This window comes from Pantherophis guttatus, chromosome 7, assembly GCF_059756535.1.
Source record: "Pantherophis guttatus breed Tessera chromosome 7, ASM5975653v1, whole genome shotgun sequence".
In the NCBI taxonomy this organism is placed as follows: Eukaryota; Metazoa; Chordata; class Lepidosauria; order Squamata; family Colubridae; genus Pantherophis; species Pantherophis guttatus.
In genome coordinates, this window is record NC_142069.1 from 66,549,403 (window position 1) to 66,566,620 (window position 17,218).

General features: G+C 35.1%; 1 protein-coding gene across 1 annotated transcript in view; it reads right to left on the reverse strand.

The window, feature by feature from the left end:
* The window catches only part of ASZ1 (ankyrin repeat, SAM and basic leucine zipper domain containing 1), a 44,203-nt gene extending 29,531 nt beyond the window's left edge, over positions 1–14,672 (reverse strand). Inside the window, exons 1-4 of the mRNA XM_034431035.3 lie at positions 11,128–14,672; positions 9,511–9,610; positions 7,970–8,092; positions 4,872–4,983 (exon numbers count right to left, since the gene is read on the reverse strand). Of these exons, the coding sequence (XP_034286926.1) occupies positions 4,872–4,983; positions 7,970–8,092; positions 9,511–9,610; positions 11,128–11,226 (434 nt within the window). The 5' untranslated portion in view covers positions 11,227–14,672. The remainder of the gene's footprint in view (positions 1–4,871; positions 4,984–7,969; positions 8,093–9,510; positions 9,611–11,127) is intronic.
* Between the last annotated feature and the right edge of the window lie 2,546 nt (positions 14,673–17,218).

Below are 17,218 nucleotides of genomic sequence, written 5' to 3' on the forward strand. Positions count from 1 at the left end.
GTATCATCTGCTCACTCAACATAGCTTATTTCCAAACTTCAGCAGACACTAGAGAATATAAACCAAATATTTAAATCCTTCTTTCAAGACCCTTGTACTCTAGAACTATGCAGCACTTTGGATTTAAAAGAAAAGAGATGCTCTGAAGTGTGTGAAGTGTTGACACAGCATCTGCCAGTAAATCCTTAAAAATCTTACATAAAATCTGAGATCACACAGCTGCACACATTAACCCAGATGTATTCTGAAAATCCTTTTTCCTTTTAAACCCAAAGCACAGCTCTTTCCTATTCCTTTCCAACAGCCATCAAAATATAGATACCATTTGAATTTTTATCTTTTCTCATAGCTATAAATCAACTTGAATGTCATGGGCATTCAAAATAATTACCTTGAAGTAACAGGTCCCTGTGCCTCCCATTCTTTTCTTCCTACTTCCGTCTAATCTAAGGTAACAAATCCATCTCTACACCAGTATTTCTCAACTTTAACAACTTTAAGATTTTGTGACCTGCTTCCAGAAACCCCCACCACTTGAGGTTGAGAAACACTGTGCTAGATATCCCAAAGGTGCTTTTTCAAAAGGCAACTGGACTTCCTTTGTTTTGCTTGAAGATGTTTCGGTTCTCATCCAAGAAGCTTCTTCAGTTTTTCAGAAGCTTCTTGGATAAGAAATGAAACATCTTCAAGCAAAACAAAGGAAGTCCAGTTGCCTTTTGAAAAAGCACCTTTGGGACAACCATGACTTGGATGACTGAGAATATCCATAGTCTCTGTGTTAGGTAATGAAATAATCAAAAAGCCAATACTATCATTCAATATCAGTAACATTTGGTATCCAAAGTACTAGTGATTTGTACTTTCCAGTCAATATGTTTTTTCTCATTGAAAATAGCATCTCATCTGAAAAGATATTCTGCAAGTCTTTTGTTTGGTTTCTCAGTCTCCCAACCCAACAATACAGACTGTTGGTTGTTTTCTGGATTTTGTTTTCAACCAAGTATTCTCTACAGAGAAAGAATGATTTCTTAAAGTTTCATCTTTACTGCTAGTAATTAAGAAACCATTTGAATATGTGATATGGAAATACAATTTAAATAAAGTGTATGGTCCACCAGGAGTGCCTGATAGGGGCATAAAAAATAATCAAATATCAACTGTCCATGACAGAAAGGCAAGAAGGAATATTTTATCCCACAGACGTTTCTTTTAATATGCCCTCTTTAGAATACAATTATCTCTCAGCACTGGACTAGTTTTATTATGTAAGCTTCCTGGGGAGTGTGTGTGTGTTTCGTCTTCATGTACTACATGGAAAACCCAACACTGTAGAATTCACTTCTGAATGGCATTTGTTTATATAAAAAATATGCTGAAGAACATATGCATTAAACTGATGTTCAAGGGTATCTCTAGAACAAGGAACATTGTAATAGGTATAGTTTGCATACAGGAAGTATTTTTTTTAATGCTCCAAACTGATGGATAATTTTTCTTCCATGACAAGAAACTATATTATAGTAAATTATTAAGTTTATATAACTGTCCTCTATCTCTGTTTAGATACATTTGTGATAAAGTTTATTAACTAAAGAATAAATGTGACACTTTTCCCAGGCTATTTGCAAGTACTGGGATGTCATTTAACAAAATTAACCATCATAGAATGATAAAGTCAAGGCCGATGAAATTACACAGTAGTGCTAACATGATACTTATCAGCAGCAATAAATATTTTCTGCTATAATTAAATATTAAGCAAGTGGTTAAGTAACTCATACATTAACCAATCAATCAACAACAATAAAAAGCTCCTACTTAGAATAAAACATCCTTTATGTTGCTTCACACAGAACTCCAAATTAGTAACCAAAACTGTGGAAAAACTTATGAGTGCACAAGCAGAATATTCTAGAATTCTCTGGAACATTTTGTTCCTCCTTTGGCTCACATAGATCCAGATGCGGCTTCACTATAGTTAGTTAATTATTGCATATTGCATTTACTATCTATTAAGTCTATCAACAGACATTAGGAAATGACATCACCCTTTATGATAGCAGTTAAACCAAATTCAAAAGTTGAAATGGCAACTTTAAAGAACAAGTTTTGATCATGTTCTCCCCAACCCCACAAGCTACCTCTCACTATGACTCTTCTTTAGACCGTAATGTAAGCACCCAGACTGACTTATAGAGCACTGTGGCATGAAGGAAGAAGGCCATTTACTGAGGCTTTGTACATTTCAAAAATATTTCTGGATACATACTTCATAACTTGCATGAATGTAACACTTCTCCAATGTATATTCAAGGGGCTTTTCTATTTTCAGGTCCTGCACGGGCATCAACAAATATTCTGTTGCTTTTCCTTTTTCCCACTTTTTTTGATTTTTTCCCATCCTTCTTCCTTCTTCAGGATGAGAAGTGAAATGTTTTCAAGGAAAAAAAACAAAAAAATCCAGTTGCCTTTTGAAAAGCACTTTTGGGACAACCATGACCTGGATGATTGGGAATCTCCATACATATTCTGTTGCTTGTAAGAAACAGATTAAAGTTGCTGGGACTTTTAAAGCAACCATTTTCTTATACTTGTATAGAAGTCTGAAAAAATATGAGCTGCTTCAATGAATATCATAGGGGTGGTATGCTCACGAGACTCAAATAACTTTTTCATATCATTTTTGAAGCAAGTACCTGCCATTTATCTAGCTCTAACTTATTATAATGGAACAAAACACACACATGACAATCTGTACTAGCCATTCAAAGGGTAAATATGTACCAATATTTCAATTTGGTACAACTACAAAGTAAAATTTAAATATAGAGGAAGATGCACAAGCTTAATCTTTTCTATTATTCAATATTCAGAGATATAAGTGATCACACCATTCTAGCCACCCTACTACCTGTTAACCTGTAATAAGAAGACCAACATAGCAAAATTATCTTTTCTAAAGCAAAATAAAACTAATTCTTTCCCTATTCTTATTTTCCCTTCACATACTATATAAGACTATTTATAAAAATTGGAAAGGAATGCAACTTTACAGGCCATCACCTAAGCTACTCAAATCATTTCATTCCAGTAGAGAAATGCTCCATATTGATAAATACTTATAACACAGTAAATCATTACCTCAAAGCACTTTATTACAGGTAGTCCTCAACTTACAATTCACTTAGCGACCGTTCAAAGTTACAATGGCATTGAAAAAGTGACTCATGACAATTTTTCACACTTATGACCGCTGAGCATCCCCAGTCACGTCATCAAAATCTGGATGCTTGGCAACAGGTTCATATGTATGACTGTTGCAGTATCCTGGGGTCAAGTATGATCACATTTTGCGACCTTCTGACAAGCAAAGTCAATGGGGAAGCCAGATTCACTTAACAACCATGTTACTAGCTTAACAACTGCAATAATTCACTTAACAACTCTGGAAAGAAGGGTAGTAAAATGGGGCAAAACCCACTTAACAAATGTCTCGCTTGTTTGGGCTCAATTGTGGTCATAAATTGAGGATTACCTGTAGTTGAAAATTAATGCATAAGATTAATATAGTAAAGAACCTGAAGTTTTGATTCTTTCCAATTTAGCTGCTGCAACTGTTTCAACTGTTTCAACTCTTTAAATTAGGGGAAAAAATAAAGCTGAAATTTCATTTACAATGACATAGGTTTAATGCAGGGGTCAGCAACCTTAAACACTCAAAGAGCCATTTGGACCCGTTACCCACAGAAAAGAAAATACCGGGAGCCACAAAACCCTTTTGACATCTAAAATGAAGATAACACTGCATATATCATTTTTTATCTTTATGCTATGTATAAAAAAACGATAATGTGCTGCATTTATGAAATCAATGAACTGCTACAGAGAAAACAAATTTTTATTTCTCCATGCAACAAAAACATTTTGAACTCCGAAAAAAAAGATGGGTTGAAAAGCTCAATAAATCATGTGCCGGAAGGTGTCACACATTGGTGGTTGTGACTCATATTTTGAGCGACAGGGAACCGCAGCAGAGGGATGAAAGAGCCACATGTGGCTCCAGAGCCTCGAGTTGCAGACCCCTGGTTTAATGGAACTTTCCTCTGTAGGGGTCATGTATACGTTTGTACTATATGTTCAAGATTGGAAAACTGAAAAGGACTATTGGTACTGTACAATTTAAGAAACTGCACAATACCAATGGAATTTACACAGGAACAAATCACAAATGTGCTCCTAGGGGTTTACAATCTATAGCTCTTATGAACAATAGTTTTTAAAAAGAAGAAAGGGAATATCTGTCAAGACATCTATGGAAATAGCAATCATAATACAGTTCATTACTAGTTCTAAATAATTCTTTTGTAGAAATGTCAACTAAATACAGCATTAAAATGATTTATTCAGCAACCTGATGAAACCACAGATGTATATTGAGACTTATTTCTGCAATAACAATTCTCTTTTGAAAAAAATTTCAATTGCTGTATTCCTCTGTACATCAAAAAAAAAAAAAAAAAAAAAACCTGCTATAAATCTCCAAGAACATATTAGCTAGCGCAGACAAATAGTATGCAGAGGTTAAATAGAAGACATCTTCCATTCCTCTAATAGACAGACATAATTGGATGCAGTTAATTAGCTATATCTTTATGGAGAATACAGAATATATTACATATAAATACATTACAAATAAATAGCCAAACATTTGTCAAATGAACTTGAGAATGAGTGTTAAAAAACAAAAGGTCTAACAAAGATAACAGTATATAGCCAATAAAAAGATTAACGTAATACTTTATTAGTTAATTAGCTGAATTATTCAGTAATTATTTTAAAATATTTTCAATATGTATATACATAGTACTTACTTGCATGCAGCCTTAGGATTTGCATTTCTTGAAAGCAGTAGTTCTACACTCTTTAAAATCTGTTCTTCTGAACCAGATGCAGTACATGCAGCCATCAATACTGAATAGTCATCTAAACAGCAATTGTTAAGAAATAAATTGGAAAAGATAATCAAATCTATAGAATAAACCAGACATAACAAATGCAGGTAGTCCTCGACCTACAACAGTTCATTTAGTGACTGTTTAAAGTTACAACAGCACTGAAAAAAGTGACTTTTGCCTGTTTTTCACACTTACGACTGTTGCAGTATTCCAATGGTCATGGAATGATGAAAATTCAGAAGCTTGGCAACTGGTTCATATTTATGACAGTTGCAGTGTCCTAGGGTTATGCAATCAGCTTTGAGAACTTCTGACAAGCAAAACCAATGGGAAATCCATATTCACTTAACAACCATGTTACTAACTTAACAAATGCAATGATTCACTTAATAACTGTGGCAAGAAAAGTTGTAAAATCAGGCAAACTCACTTAGCAAATGTGTCATTTAGCAACATAACTTTTGGGCTCAATTATGATTGTAACTCGAGGACTACCTGTACAAAAAAATATACTTATTACAAATATGGCATTGAATTATAAAATGAATTATCAATGTTAGTCTCACACCAAGATTTCAAAAAACTTAAAAACAGACCAGTTGAATCAGGGCCAAGACACATCTTAGAATTTTATTTCTCATGTTACTCAACAAGACCTTACTGGGGTGCACCCAAACAGAATGTAGAGACAGACTCTTGGCTTTTTTCTCCTTTAATTGGTATGTGGAGGTTTGCTACCTCTACTCTGGAGATGACAACATATAGTCCTCCATTTACAATTGGTCATTTAACAATTGTGAAATTACAAGGGACTCAAAAAGTTACTCATAACCTGTCCTTGAAGTTATGACTATTACACTATCCCTGTAGTCATGTGATCACATTTCAGGAGCTTAGGAACCTGTTCACACTTATAACCAGTTGCCAAGCACCCCATAATCACGTGATTGCCATTTGCAATGTTCTCTGCTGACTCACTCAGAAAGTCAATAGGGAACCCAGCAGGGAAGGTTGCAACTTGCTACTACCTGCTGAAGGATTTCCCCTGTCCTACATGCACTGGGGAAAGTGGGGGAATGGATCCTGTGGTGGTCTGGAAAAAGAAGCTGGGATCTTGAAGATCCAAACTTCATTTCTCCAGCTGAGCACTTGTGTTCCGTTCTCAGTACAGAGGGGATGGATCCCAAAGATCTGAGCTTTGTTTCTCCAGCTATCAGGAATGAAAGCTCAGGACTACACATGAAGTTACAATTAAACTGATTTATTACACCCTTTTCTAGACAGGGACGCTCTCCGTACGGTCACTCAGGCTCTCATTATCTCTCGGTTGGATTACTGCAATGCCCTCTACATGGGGCTGCCCTTGGGGTGTACCCGGAGGCTCCAACTGGTCCAGAATGCGGCCGCGCGAGTAGTTATGGGTGCGTCCCGCTACTCTCATATAACACCACTATTGTGCGAGCTGCACTGGCTGCTGGTGGTTCTCCGGATTCGCTTCAAGGTGCTGGTACTCACCTATAAAGCCCTTCATGGCATGGGCCCGGGGTATTTGCAGGATCACCTCCTACCGGCCTCCCACCACCCAGTGCGCTCACTTAGGGCTGCCCTCCTCCGGGTCCCCTCAGCTAGACAGAATCGCTGGCGGTCCCCAGGATGAGGGCGTTCTCTGTGGCCGCACCGACCCTCTGGAATGGGTTGCCCACCGAACTCTGGACAGCTCCCGACCTCCTCACTTTTCACGCCGACCTAAAGACATGGCTCTTCCACCAACTTCCCTGATCTGCCCTGGATTTTAATTTGGGTATTTGGGGATTTTAATTTGGTTTTAATACTATTTAATTTTTACTTATTATCGGGTTTTCTATTGTTGTGAGCTGCCCCGAGTCCTACGGGAGAAGGGCGGCATATAAATCTGACAAAATAAATAAATAAATTACTAAGCATGCCTCTGCACAAGAGTCTACTCAATTATAGATTAGCATTATCTTGACATTGGATAAGGGTCAACAGAACTCACAAGGGGTTAGACTTAGTCCCTTTGTGGCTATGTAGAGACTCTAGGCTGATTGGTCTTTTGACTCTGCCCCCCAGGTTCTACCATTCCTTCTCCTACACCAGCCCAGTGCAGGAGTTCTCATCCATGCACAGAAAGGAGCTTGCTGTCCCTCTATCAGGAAGCAGCTTTTTTACTCTATCTGTTTAACAACCACAACTGGAAGAGCCAGACTGCAATCCTTAAGTGAAGGAGTCATGTGGACATGTCACATAACGACTGCACATAACATGTTACATAATGACTGCAATGACTTATGCTCACAAAACAACTGCCCTGATTTAGGGCAGTTTCAGGTTCAACATTTCAGGTTCAGCTGTGATCATAAATTAAGGACTATTTGTATTGGGTTTCCAGTTAGCTGTAGCTTCTAGGGAATGAAGCTGCTGTCTTTCTACTTTTAAAGAAATGTAAGGCACAATACAATCAGTTAAAACTCTCCCACAACAGACAAAATTTGTTTGATTTGGGGGAATTTCAGAATAACTGTAGGTTAAAAGCATGGTTATAACATGCATTTTGTTCTTTTACTTCCCAAAACAAATTGCTAAAGAATAAAAATGTAGGTCCCTCATTTTAGGGCTGAATCATCTAAAAGTAGGTTACAGATTGCTGACTCCTGATGCATTGCTCTTACCAGTATAAAGATGCACAACATTTAAGGAACAAAGAAATTTAGTAATAGAACTGCAATTCTACATGACACTCAAAACAAAGTAAAAGTAAAGTAAAAGGGCACAACCCAAAAGCAAATTAAACAACTGCAGGATAATGAAGAACATGGCACAAATAGCGGCAAGGCATTTTTGGAAGTACTGACAGAATAAAAAGAATACTTTACACATGATGTGTTTAGTTTGGTCTGGCACAGTCACTGTTTCTTTAAATAAACATTTATTTTTATTATTATACAGAACGCTTAAGATTACATCCTTGAAATGATCCATTTATAAAAACTCACCCTTCTCAAAGCTTGCATTTGCACCTCTGCTTAGAAGGAGATACATAAGTTCCACATTCGCAACACTAGCTGCATACATGAGGGGAGTCCATCCAAACTTAAGGCTAGATTCTACATTTATGCCTGTAACATTTATATATACATTTAATAAAATATAAAATCTATAATATATATTCTATTATAGAATTCTACACAAGAAAATGGAATATTAGGCAGAGGTATTATAGATGGGGTCACCCACTATCTACATATGGCTCTGCCAGAAGTTTATTTAAACACAACTACTATTCAGTCTCCCCAATGATGGTCTCAATAAAATGCAATCCTTTACCAAACACCCCCCCCCGTTTCTTATTTCTATAATATCTGTCTACCCTAGACCAGACTTTTTATTTAATAACTGTAGGTTCAAAAAAGCAACCCCACCACTCCATAGCATTTAAATATAGCACGCCACAAACAAGCCTGGGACAGATTGTCTTGTGACATACTGATATAATTTGTACTAATATTTCTCAATTTGGGTGGCTTATATCTGCGTAATGCTGGCTACATTTAGCCAGTTCTAAATACTTTTTATAATATTTTTAAGCCAGCAAGATTTTATTTTATTCTATTTATCTGTCTGTCTGCCTACCTATTTTATTTGCCACCCATCTCATGGTTCAGGCAACATTGGTGATTAATAATTAAATAATAAATATCAGATTACTATATCCTTCACTCACCAATCTGCTACAAACCATAGAAACCAAATGAGTAGACCAATAAGAAATTTTGATTTCTGTAGTATCTGCAAAATCTACAAAATTTATATTGCTATATGACTAGGCTAATACTCTTTATTTTAATAGAGTTTTATTTTTTACAGAGTAAAAAAAGATGCCATTATAATATCCATTTATACAATTAAGCCAAAACTTACATTGTTTCATACAAATTAAAATACGTTGCTAACTGTAATTTACCGATATGCACATTCATAGCACACTACCACAAGTATTTATCACTTTTATTATACACATAAAAAGACATTCAATTATCCATATAAAAGTATCTCAAAACAGGAAAATTGAAGTATGAACCAATTTAATTCTTTAATATTTTTAAGGTGAGTCATTTTAGCCTAGTGTCTATATTTCTGATTGCCAGAATATGTAACTCACTTCCATTATGAAGTATTCAGGATTTCTTATCAACTAAGGGAAAAAAAGTTAATTCTATTATTTCTTTTGGAGCACATTTATTATTCTTTTTTCGATTATTAACCTACCTGAAATCTCACTTCATATTCAACAAGGGATAAATTGACCATTCCGGTCCTAACCTATTTGCTCTTGTCAGAAGACAGCTGTTTCTCAATGAGAGACCTTCACAAGCACAAAAATCAAATTTGATGAAGAAGAATGTGGTAAGACCTTATACAGTATTTAACTAAACACAATCTTAGATTATTCTGTGCCCAGACAAGGAATACAGATATCCATTAAAGGCCAAATTTTCAAAAAGTGTTAAATTTAGCTGATATTCATTTGTCATACCTGTATTTAAGAGTTCCTCAATGACAGACAAGTTTCCAGCAGTTAATGCTTTTTTGAAAACTTCATTTTTATCCTGGGTGTGCAAGATTTCATCTAAACACTAGATAAAGAAGAGATTTATGCTACAATACATAAATTTACTAGTTCAATATTAGTAGAAGCACTATATGAACTGCTTCATGAGTTACAACACAAGCAAACATTTTAAAAAACAAATTCAAGAATATTTGATTCTTCTAAGACGACTTTTTAACCACTAATGTACCTTTGTACATCTGTATTTTTTGTGGGTGGTAAAAAAGTGGGTGCACTGAAGAGCCGTGGTGGTGCAGTGGTTAGAATGCAGTACTTCTGCTGACTGACTGCAATTTGGCAGATCGAATCTCACCAGGCTCAAGGTTGACTCAGCCTTCCATCCTTCCAAGGTGGGTAAATGAGGACCCCAAATTATTGGGGGCAATATGCTGACTCTCTAAACTGCTTAGAGAGGACTGTAAAAAGCACTGTGAAGCAGTGTATAAGTCTAAGTGCTATGCTATTACTTGTATACATTCAGAAAAGAGGTTAAGGCAAAATATTTGTTTAGCTAATCAAAATGCACTGAGAATAGGGATGAGATTCAAATGCCATTAGAATTCGCTCTCTACGTTTTTTGGGTGTGTGTGTGCAACTTTTAAGTCAATGTTGACTTCTGCTGACTGCCTAGATAAATCCCTGCAGTTTTCTTGCCAAGCTTTCATGTGTCATTCCTACAGTATTTGGCCCAAGGCCATCCAGTCGACTGCTCCTACAGGCTAGAACTCAATTTACCAGTTTCTAGCCTGTTGTTTAACTACTACACCGAACTGGCTCTTAATTAAAATGTCCTACCACAACTATAAGGCTGGTTTATCACTGCATTCAACCAAGCCACTGCAATTGGAATCACTCCTGTTGTCATAACTGTTCTCTACAATGTTTCATTAGTACTATGTGAAATTACTGATACTGTACAGCACGGGATTTATTTATAAAAATACTTAAGACAGCACAGTTTCTCATGCCAGATTTTTTTAAAAATCTGATTTGAGAAAATTAACTTAATAGTTGGACTAGTGTGATTTGGGTTTTTCAGTCTGAAAAATTGATACAACGCATTGGTCATTACTGTAGCCAGTATTATCAAGATACATACTTGTACATATGTATTGTAAAAATTCAGCTAATTTGAGGGTAAATGACTGATCGTCATTTACTTACAATCTACTGGATTCCAATACATTTATCACAATTATGACATGTGGATGCCAAGCAACGTGCTATCAGGTTTAATTCACAATTAGCATTCATCTGTCAAATAAATACACTGAAAAGAACAAAATCAGCTGTGGCGGATCAAAGATTTAAATGAGGAAATAGGAACTGCTACCCATGAAGATGGATGATATTGGGCCTAATGTACATTTACTCATTCTTTCTGTTCTAACTTCACCTTCTTTTCAAAATTATTACTACAACAAAGTTTTTGGAAGGTGAAGAAAAAGCAGCAGCTGCGTGATTTAAGCCCGCGCCTTGCTCGTCCCAAGGAAATCGAAGCACTGTTTAATTTGCACCTGCTCGGCCGCCATCGACTCTCACCTGGGCCTGGGACATGAACCCGATACCCCAGCCATCGTCGTCGCTCTCACTGCTCTCGTCTCCCCCGGGTACAACGCGGAAATTCGTGCCGTTAGCCATCCACCCTCACCTCAAATTCTCCAAGTCCTCTTCCCACGATCCCCCTCGCGCACAGCAGCTTTCTAGCAGCGTCCCTCCCTAACGCTTTCACCAGCCCAAGCGCAGGCGCGGGGGAAAGCGCGGACGCGGGAGAAGGTGCACAGCGTGAAGGAGGCCTCTGCGGTCACGTGTTCCGCATTCTGCCCCATCAAAGAAAAGAAGGCCCGGGGGAAACTTTTGGAATCCTCGTGATTCCATTACCTGGACCTTATTCGTTCTAATAGATGAGACCATAGACTCATAAAGTTTGAAAGAGCTGCTTTCACCCTAAGTAAAGCAGGGTGAAGGCGAAGGTAACTTCATTTGGGGTACTTGGCTCCGCTGTCGAACTGGCGTTATTACCTCCAGCGAAGTTTTAGAATGTGTTTTGATGCATTATTAATTGGAGAAAAAACCGTCTTTACTTCACTGAGACTTCTTACGTGAGTGATAGGAGGGCTATAAAGTGTCGATGTAGTGATTTTTTTTTTTTTAAAGCAAAATGAGAATTATTTCTAAATGTGCGTACTGTAGAATTGATTCCTTGGCAGTCCAACTCCAGTGGATCTCGAGCGCATGCGAAATTAGAGAAAACATAAAAACAATGGATGGCCCAGACTGGAATAATCTAATAGCAAAACCAACAAAACAAAACGTGCCATTGAACGTCAACTCCAGGCCTGGGACCGAAGCCAGACTTATGGCTTTGAAAGAGCCTTTGGAATTTCATGGTACAGCATTTCCAATAATCCACAATATTCAGCGTGTTTCTTCAGGTGTTACTCAAATGCATTGTAACCAGTTAGCTCACTCTGTGGTAAATGTGTTTAAGACTGTCAGTGATTAATATTCTTCATTAGATTATGGTTCGAACAGCATGCTTCAATCCGAAAAATTGAATATTTTATTACAGGAGAATAAAAAATATTTTTCCATCTTTTATTTCCTTCCAATTTATTAAACAGAATATATTTATTGGATGAATATTTTATTTATTTTTCCCCACTGTTGTTATTTTTATAAGTAACTATGAAGGTGATTGAACATATATAATACAGTATTCTTCTCTCCTATTTTCTCCACAGCCTGTGTAGTATATTTTTTCCCCTACAACCTAATTCAGCCTTCATTAATCCAAGCATTCATTCCAAGTGGGATATTTTCAGTTGTTGAATTTTTAAAATTTAAAAATAAATAAGTTGCAGAATTAAAATTTCATGTTAATATATTTTTGGACAAAAAAATTATGAGGCAGTGATGCAAATTGACTTTAAAAATAGGCAAGATAAGAGTATTAACAGTTTGAAAATACTTTAAGGTATCAGGAACATTTAGGTCAACAGGTATTATAACACTGGATGAGTTTCCTTCAATCCTTCACTAGTGATGTTTTAAATACAAGTTTAAAAATTTAAAATTTAAAAAGAGTGATTAAAATCTGATTTTAGAAAGTTAGAAATGATGTAAGAATCTAGATAAATTTGAAATAAGATTTGGGAATTATAAGATTTTTTCTGTAGAAAAATGTCTTTCTTTGTTTTGAATTCTTTTTTTAAAAAATGAGATAAGTTTTAAAATAAAATTTAAATCTATTTTGCACCTGCAGATTTCAGAGGTTGACATGGGCTTAATGAAATAAAATCCTATTTATATTGGATTCCTTAAACAAATGTTTATCTTTTCTATCTGATAGTGACTGCGGCTTCAGGAAGGGCCATATTGTCTAAATATGATGTATGAACAATATATATTACTTGAAAAAAATAATTCAGCACAAGTATTTCCAACGTACTATTGCATCAGTAGTGCTTACTGATGCATATTTCACTGAAATGAGACTCACGTTGACTGAATCTTGGAACTGGCCATTGTATTCTAACTGGCATTCTTGAGAAGACCTGGCAGATGTCCCATGTATTCACTGCAAAAGTTTCATGTCTCCATTGTCTGCCAACGGTTCTTATAAATGAAATGTTTTACATTTTTAATATTTTAGTTCAGAGGAGGGGAGAACATTTGCATACTTGTGATTTATGCACATCTCAGAGTAAATAATTAGTATGACATAAGATATGAGATGAGACATGAAACAAGCATTTGTTATTAAAACTTTAAATAAAATTTAATTCATTCTAGGGTTTACTGTTTTTGTTTTTTGATCTTTAGTTACAGAATGGAAAATTAATAGATAAATGATATTTAATGTTTATTTAATTTTTTGCCCTCTCAGTAAAAGAAACTTCTTATTTGCATATCCTTGAGGTTTTCACCCTTTAGCTAAAATTAATTAAAGCATGAAGATCATTTGGTTTTGAACATCTTATTCAATAGATGTCAGTGGAGACTTGCTTGTACTATGTGAAGAAAGTTAGAATTAAAGTGAGAATTGAATGAATATGCAGAAAAAGATCATAAAAAAGGAAAGGAAATCATAATTTCTTTTCAAAATCCTGCTTGAAATAAACTCATGTCATTTCAATGTAAATACATGCCATTCAAGCTATTGTGTAAGTATAATGTATGTATTTCATACAGTGTCTTATTGTTATCTTTCTTTTTTGAATTTCATCAACTACATCTAACTTGACTTTTTCAGTCTTCCTGCTCTCCTTCCCTAACCTACTTATTCTTCCTTCATAGTTTGTTTTGCAATTCTGAATTTATTCTGCATTTATTCATTCTATCTTTATTCATTTTATCTTTATGATCCCACTTTCTTTATGATCAAACCCAGCTTATTTCATACAGGTCACACTATATCAGTCAAATTAATTCAGTAAATATTTGCTGTTATTCTATCTTTTCTTGTTTCACCATAACCCATTCCTTTATAAATTACTTTTACATTTCTCCTAATGCACTTAACTCTCCCTAACATATAGCAAATAAGAAGAAGCACATACTTATGCCCAGTATATTTTCTTTCAACAAACTAATTCTTCACAAAATACCACTCACTATCTTTTTAATAAGATTTACATATCTTAAAATTTTTCTGTTCATTTCTAGTCTTTTGGGTCTACCAAGGTATTTACTTCTTCTTGTTTGAGGGCATTTCTGATAACTTGTAATAGTTTATTTTCACAGTCAAATGTCACAGTCTTGATCTTTGATGCATTACTTTTCTGGTCCATATTCCTTGTTTCATCACATACTTCTTCATTCACTGCAGATCATTTCAGATCTCAAATACCATCATGGTTTCATATCATTAGCAAAGTATATGTATAATGATAATATAATGTCTAATCAACACACCATTAACATTATCACAAGTAATGATATTTTCCTAATTCACACATGCTTTACTTCCATTATATACCACCCTAAACTATATCCAGCAATCAAGGTAAAATCTGAAAGAAAGGTAGAAGAATAGAAATAAAGAGTAGAAGTTGCAGGAAAAAATGAAAAACGTAAAAAGAAATAGAAAATATAGAATATAGTAAGAATATAGTAAAGAAAAAATAAAAGAAATATGTATGTATGTATGTATGTGACTTCCAACCTTCATCACAACTATAAACAATTTCAGTTACTTACGGTATCTCTTCTTAAAATACAACAGATGATCTCTCTTCCCATATCCCATGCCTTATTTATAGACAAAGTCATAAAGTATCTGTCATTTTAGTCCTGATGTGAGCAAAAGTCCGCTGAGGGTTATGTAATGGAATGTGTTGGGAAGCAAGGGGAAGAGCTGCTACCTAGGAAAATCTTCAGTGAAAGAGCAGAGAAAGAAATTTAGGAAGGACCATCATAATATTTAGTCCATTCAAATAATGTGAGTGAATTTGATTTCTTTTTATTTTTTATTTGTCCCTTCTCTCTTTGAAGATTCTTCAAAACATTAAACCTTTTTTGTAAAGCTAATATAGCAAAATTATTCAGATCACTTTCTTGGTATATTGTTTGTATATCCTTTTTAATCATTAAAACATCAGCTGGTTTCTTCTGTATGTCCAGTGTGACATCTTTTTCCATATTATTCTTGTAGCCTGTCATTTGTAAATCTTTCAACTCAATTGCAATTTTGTCAGGTAAAACTTGTTCACGTTCCACAACATCTTTTAGACACAGTTTCTCCACAGAGTCAGATGTCACTTGTGGAATTAAAATTCAGGACTCAAAGCAAATAATCAAGACATATTGTAATATTAATTACATAGAAATTTAATTATTTATTACATAGAAATTTAATTAATAAATAATAATAAATAATAAATAAATATTTATAGTTAACAGTGCACACTGAAAGAATTCTCTCCAGAAAATGGTGGAATAAACTCCTGCGGACAGAAGGATGAACTCATATTTATACATTTCTGATAGGCGGACAAAAATAATACAGTCATACATATGCATGTATTGTACACTGCCCAAAGCCTTTTGCTGAGAGAGATTGGCAGTTAAGAAATAGGAAATAAAGTAAACAAACAAACAAAGCTTAAATATTTAAACTTCAGGTTACTTTTCCGCCGTTCTACTGTTACTATCTTCAAGAAAAAGAAGATATTGTCTTAATAAAAGAAACATTTCCGTAGAAATGTTGATAAGTGTTCCTGAGAAAGAGGCACACATTGCCTTTTTATGTGCCAATGAGCAAATATTATTTCTGTGTTTCTATTTTATAATGCAGTGCCACTTGTCAGAATTTGTTTTTTTCACACTGTTAACATTATTAATGTTATTTTCTCAATCCAGTTTTCAAAAGGAGCCTTCAATATGTCCAGTTTTAGACTATTATGCTCCATTCTATAATTGTAAATTGAGTTTATGTGTTCTCTTTTAATTTTAATCTTTAGCTTCCTCTAGCACCCAAATTTTAAAATTGTATGGTTTTTTTGAAAAAAGTCAAAACAAAAACATTTTAAAAAGTTAACTACACCCTTAGTCCATTTGTATCTTTCCAAAATTAAAGTTACAACGACCTTCAAAGATACCACCTTGACAGACTGAGTTTAGTAAACTCGGCGACATTATATAAGTATAGTTTTTTTGTGGTCTACCAAATTAGAGGCTGTCATTAAAAATACTAATAAGAAATGACATGACAAATTTATGCTGATTCCTGAGAATCTTTTCTTTTAAGTGCAATCTATTCTAATTCCTAGTAACAGAGACAAATTACAAGTTTTCTGGTCTTGTTTTCTCTTTTTTGAATCTGATCTGTACGTAACTGCTTCTGTCCTTTAAAACAGTGAGTCCTCTAACACTTTCATTTTTCTTTTCCCTGGTGAAAAGCTTTGATATGATTGATTTCTGTGGAGTTTGTATCTAACTGTAACCCTTTCTGCTATTAGAGTACTAGGTCAAAATGATAGAATTGTCTCAAGTTGTTGGAACTAATCTTACATATTAAGGGCTTCAAATCAGTTGCTCAGCTCTAGTGGTATGTGTCCATCTCCTGGAGCCACCTTAGTCACTGGTCTGGTTTCTTTATGGCGCCTGCAAAATTGGGGGTACTCTTAGCTAGCAACGTGGGTAGCAATTTTTGCTTCCAGGTATCCTTCAAAAGCAAACCCATGTATCATAGAGGATGAGGGCATGAGTTAATGTCACAAGTAACTTCAGCTCTAGGAATAGCTACAACTAGCATACCAGATGAAGCTGAACAAGGTTCCCTAAACATTTGAAATGTATGTAATTATCATATCTTATATTACATACATCTGGGAATGTCACTTGCTGTTTACTCACCATCCTTTTATAAGGATGTATGGTTGACTTGTTCCTCCCCTCCCTCCCCCAAACTATCTCTGTTTCTATTTGTTCTCCTCATTAGTTGCACTGATAGCAAACTATCTACTACTACTTCTCTTTCTAAAGGGTGCTGCAGATTCTGAATCTTAATTGGTCCATTATCCTTGCATAGGGAATGACCACTGATAATCTAAAACTCATCATTACAACATGATTGCTAGGAACACGTGGTATACCTGCAGTTTATTGATGGCAAATTGAGAGACCACAG